We start from the raw sequence: 5691 nt of genomic DNA, 5'->3' as shown, positions 1-5691 counted from the left end.
ACTTGTAGACGATGATGACTCACAAGCTAACCGTACTCAGAATGAAGAGAGTTCTGTCACACTTGTTTGGAAAATAGGAATCAAGATGTATTTGCATGTTTAAATGCATATATTTTAAAGGAATGAAAAAAAAACTTTCTCGTACTGCCATGCGAGAAAGCCACATCGCAGTGACATTGCAGGGACATTACCTAGCAAGAATAATTTTCTTTATGAACATGATATGATCATAAAGTCACTTATGTAATGAGGGAGATGTTCTCAAAACAAAGCCCTGTGGGCATTTGCATGAACCAATGAAGAAATAGTTGATTCTGTTGATTCTGATATTTTATTTGAACAGATATACGTTTACATTTTTCATTTAAATAATATCAATATTCCTAGAATGCCTTGCTACAGACTTTTCTCTTAGTAAGAGTGATTATTTCTAAGTTCAACTACAAAGATTTGCAAGTTAAGCTAAAAACCTTGTACAAAAACAAAGTTACTTCCTTTAAATTGTCATTTATGGCTCAGCCAAGATGAATGTAAACAATTTTCATGTGAAACAAATATACGAACTAGAGTCAAAATCTAGTGAGGTTTAAACAGGTGTGCCCACACAACAATAAAAACATTTTTCAATGAATTTATATGAAGATGAGAAACTTGTTTTGTGTTTGTATATTTCCCATTTTCAACTCATCAAAAACTCAACTCATTTCAAATGACCTTTTTTGTTCTTATTTTTGCCTCTGCTCACTAATAAGCAAAAGGGTCAAGCCATATCTCCATATTTATGAGCAGTGAAACTGACTACACTGTAGCAAGATAAATGTATAAGAGCAAATAAATCCATCTGAAAATGACGATGGCTACAAATATGCCAAAGTGTAACCTGAGCACAGATGTAACCATGCACAGTGAGCTCGAAATGTTCATTACCAGCAAAAAGGTAGGTTGTATGTTGGTCTCACAAAAGTGTGAGTACAAAAGAATTCAAATGCAGGAGCACTGGTTAATTTGCACGTATGATGTATTTTGTTTTAAATATACAATATACAATATAAAACAATACGTTTTATACTATAACAGTTGGCACGTAGGATAGAGTAACATTGTTCTGTCTTTTTACATTCAAAGTTCAAATAGACAGCATAAGGTTCAACAACACAATACATGTGCAATGTGTCCGTTGAAGGCCAGCACCTTGGATAGCTCCGCGTACAAAATACTGCTCTTCCTTTACATTCTCCCTCCACAAACTGAAATAAATATATAAATAAGTTACCTAAACACTGACGTACTAACATTTTATCCAGTGCTAACATTTTTACATTCTTAAGTGTTGCCCTCCATCATCCAGCCATTTTAAAGCCACAATTAAGGAACAATTAGAATACTTTAGGCATGCATTTATTGACCTGCCCCTTACCACGTACCCCAATTTACTGTGATTCACAGTAGCACGGGGTTATATTTTACACAGAAACAACACGATACATGTCCTATCGCAAACGGGGATGGCCCAAGTCAGGTTTGTTTCATCGGCTCTAGTGCATGTTACCATTCCCTGGGCTTCACTTTCACCCACCCGTTTTACGGTTGCAGGGAGATTCGATTTCTATCCTAATTCCGCTCATTTTTTAGCGGTCCAGGATATGTGTCACTTTGCTCTTCGTTTCCCCTGATTCTCCCTCGTTTTTGAGGTCCTGAAATACCTCGGTGAAGAACTGTGGATCCGAATTGATCTGCAACATTTTGGCACTCATTTTATCAATGACTTCCAGGGATCGGTCCCAGAAGATGTCCTTGTTAGCTTCCACAAGGAAGGGTTTCAGTGGGTATGAAATCTCGTTTCCCATGTAGGAGTAAGCCAAGTAGAGGCAGGTCAGGAAGGTGGCTTGAAGTTCATTTTCGTTGTCGACTTCGCTGGTCACGGCTTCTCTACAAAGCAGATAGACAAACACAAGGGTGGCGGGTGTAATGAATCCTTGTTCTTGCCAGCCTTGCATCAGGAGGGATCGGTCCACATTTCGAAACCACAGGATAACCTCACTGGGGGTTAGCTCTTTCAATTTAAAGCACCTACGACACATGAATTCTCCCAAACAGCGCAGCAACTCTCCGGTTGACGCCTGAACAACTACGCGTATTGGCGATAGCAGAGACTGGTCGCTAGACTGCTTTTTGACCGATACAATCTGTTTGCCATTCTGTAGCAGATTTTGGGTTTGGTCTTGATGTATGCTCTTTTCCGGAACGGTCGGTACCGGTACCGCCAGCGGTACTGTCTTGTGATCCCGATGCGACCCTTTCTGGTCTGAAGTCGACTGCTGAGATTTCTTTAAATTTTCATTATTTAGGTGTTCGACTTGGTTGTTTTTAGCCTGCGCCGGTGGCGGGTTCGGACCAACTTTCTTGGTACTCTTTTTCTTGGCCGAAGCAGAAACCAGTCGCTTCCATGTGAGGGCTGATATCAGATCAGAATGTCGCTTAAGGGTTTTGTCCGTCTTCCCACCTGCCGCGTTCGTTTTATCTTGAACGGCTCCTTTCCGTGATGTTGGAGATAGGGAAAGCACTGTACCCATCCCTGCCGCGTGCGACCAACACCCACCGGTCTTAAAGAATGCTGTTTACGGCCGTGCGTCCTCAACGCTGCGCTGATCTGTGGATTTCCTGTCAGAGTTGCCAACTCAGTCCCATTGATAATTGCGAAGACCACTGGAAGTGGGGTAATGCCGCGGCGATGAAAAACGCTGGCTGAAATTCCAGTGAACACTTTGAACCTCGTTCAGAACCACTCCTTCTGCAGCAACCCTGTGAGCCTGCAGCTTGTGGGGGGGAAAATGGGCTGGACAGTGAGATCGGTAGCCAGGCAGAAGTAATCTGTATAAACCGGCAACCGGATCAGCCAACCTGATGACGACGCAGAAAGACTGACAGTGTACCTGACCAATCCTCCGAAAATATCAATGACTTGATCTAATTTCACAGAATGTCACTTTTAGATATCAGATTGGAGATACGTATTTTGGTCTATCTAAACTACCCCATGCTAACTAATGAAAGTAGACTTTTTGTGTAATCAAATCCGAATTTATAATCCGCCTCCAATTCTACATTCCTCTAGGATTTGCGGTATTTACTGCGGGTGACCCATTTGCTGCCATCTTATGTTTTATTTAATGTCGTAAACATTTTCAGCCACAAGTTGAATACATACTGTGAATCAATGAAAGGTCTTTATTTGACAACCAGTTACATAATCTGACCCATGTATTTATGCCATGTCTTATTGGGTTTATCAAAACTGACAGTTCTAATCCTCCTGTGCTATAATCCGTCTCTTCCTGAATATGGAATATGGCCTGCACAACTGAATGCACACAGTTGGCATCTCGGACCAAAGCTACTCACAGTACCCATGGTTACTGGTTTGCTATAGCACCAGGGACCCTCTGAAGGATGTGTATAAAAGCTAGTCAAATAAAAGGCTTTTAAAAAGCAGTGTCAAAAGCAATGTTCCTGCTCAGAAGGAGAGTGTTGTGTTCTTATCACTGCATTGTAAGTGAAAGAAACTCACACGCACACACACTGAACTGCTGTACTCACTTTCCATCATTGCTGAAATATAGAATAGGGCATCAGCAGTAAATTGCTTTAATGCAGTTTATAAAAATTTTTTACCTTTCTGGAGAACCACAATGTTAAAACAATGAATTTTCCTTATTTAACAGACATACCATTAGATTTTTGGAGGGGAATACTGTGAACCTATCCAATATAGCTGACTGTAATCACAAGTTTCAACAATGTTGCAGAGAGACACAACTCATAATCCAGTTCATCCTCTTAGTAGTCGAGACCTTTTATGACCTGGAAGTATTGTCACATGTCTTTGTAACAATGTTTCCATTCATAAATTTTGAATGGAAATGCCCTGGCTGTTTGATAGCAGTTTCTGCTTCAGACTCTCACAATAGCATGTAGCCTACTTTGTACTGGGGTGCCTGAAGCTGCCGTGTGCATGCGTTACTCACGAGGTACTATCCACGAGAGCTCTCTGCTGCTGCTTTAAGGGCTGGGTTTTTACTGTGGCATGATGAAGCCCTTCACCAGTGCTGCTTTCAACAGCCTTCAACAGTGGGGCAGCCTGTAGCCTCGTGGCTAAGGTGCTTGACTGGGACCTGGAAGCCCCAGTGTTGCCATGATGCTCAACTGTAAATCGCTCTGGATAAAAGCGTCAGCTAAATAACAACTTATTGTTATTAACAGAGCTGCATCTGACACTAGACCTAGACCAACATCTTTCAGCTCCACTATTCGCTGTTGTCATGAAAGAAAAACTCGCTACATGCTACATGCTGCGGGGCGGCCTGTAGCGTAGTGGTTAAGGTAAATGACTGGGACACGCAAGGTTGGTGGTTCTAATCCCGGTGTAGCCGCAATAAGATCCACACAGCCGTTGTGCATTGAGCAAGGCCCTTAACCCTGCATTGCTCCAGGGGAGGATTGTCTCCTGCTAAGTCTAATTAACTGTACGCCTCACTGGATAAGAGCATCCGCCAAATGCCAATAATGTAATGTAATGTACGTGTTTATGACTATGAGTATCACACGTATGTAGTCTATAAATGAATTGTCTTTCAATAAATGTTTTAATACTTGTAGGTATGGGCCAGTGGTGTGTAGTGGTTCTGTTAAAAGTCTCAAGAAATTGAACATGAGTCCTTTGCACTGTAGCATTACAACATTTCTGGAGATCTTGTGTTACTTGCGGAACACGCTGATCGTCAAAGGGAAAAGGTGGTTTTCTTCAAAGAGGGGTTTATTTCTCAGTAGTACAGATAGGGGATTGTGCTTGTCAATGCTTTCAATGGTTCATTCATCTTGAGGCTGCATCAAAGAGAGTTGAGAAATAATAGTGAATAAGATGTTGTGCATTTAATTGAATGCAATTGAAAATGGCACCAGTGTTGTGCCAACAAGCTTCTCCCTTCATTTCTCATCAGTCTAGTAGTCCTGCCTGTTCCACTGAGGGCATTCACACAGAACCAACAGGAGAGAAGGCCGATCGCATAGCAACAAACATCCTTGGCAAATCCGCTAACAAAAAGCAACTATTCATAGAATTGGCACTGCATGTTTCTGGGCAAGTGTTGACCGTATGTAATGTTTTTAAACTGTAAGCCTTGGTGAGCTTTCCATGAACTCACCATGAGCTTTCCACTAGCCAGCTAACTGGCTAGTAATCTTGTTACTTTTCTGTGACGTAATCCTGCCTTTAAAGTGTATCCAAAATTAATTGCATCTTCAGGCTCCTTGTTGAGACACTAGCTTCGGAGTGCTTTGTAGAACATTGTAGACAGTGAGGTGGCTCACTTTGTATTGGGACATATTCACCATCACATGTATATCTAAACATCAGCACACAATGCTGAATGGCACCTTTCAGTATTATTGCCACAAAGAAATAATTATGTTAGTCTTAGGAAGAACATAAAAAATGATGATCGAACATCCGTTTGGCTGGCATCCTAATCCAGAATAATTTGAATAGTTCATAGTTATCTTCCACCCTTTTATAGTGCTGTAATGTGGCAAAGTAATGCTGTTCTGGGGTACTATAGCAGCCCCTCACTTGGGACTTGGCACAGTTTCCAAATGACACAATGACTCTTGAACATAATCTGTAACATAATCCAT

The 5691-nt window shown here is 41.4% G+C and overlaps 1 protein-coding gene across 1 annotated transcript; it reads right to left on the bottom strand.

Annotated features, from left to right (window-relative positions):
- Nucleotides 1–312: 312 nt before the first annotated feature.
- LOC133116848 (cyclin-dependent kinase 5 activator 1-like) lies at nucleotides 313–2831 on the bottom strand. The gene has a single exon (XM_061226843.1). It carries the CDS (start codon nucleotides 2571–2573, stop codon nucleotides 1629–1631), a length of 945 nt encoding a protein of 314 aa, XP_061082827.1. The 5' UTR covers nucleotides 2574–2831; the 3' UTR covers nucleotides 313–1628.
- Nucleotides 2832–5691: the final 2860 nt, after the last annotated feature.

The sequence above is a fragment of the Conger conger genome, chromosome 17 (genome assembly GCF_963514075.1).
Source record: "Conger conger chromosome 17, fConCon1.1, whole genome shotgun sequence".
NCBI lineage: Eukaryota > Metazoa > Chordata > Actinopteri > Anguilliformes > Congridae > Conger > Conger conger.
Note: the sequence above shows the minus strand (reverse complement) of the source record. Positions and strands in the feature narration are given on the sequence as shown.

Coding starts and splice junctions, on each gene's coding strand:
- LOC133116848 (XM_061226843.1), bottom strand. CDS start 2,573: ATGGGTACAGTGCTTTCCCTATCTCCAACATCACGGAAAGGAGCCGTT.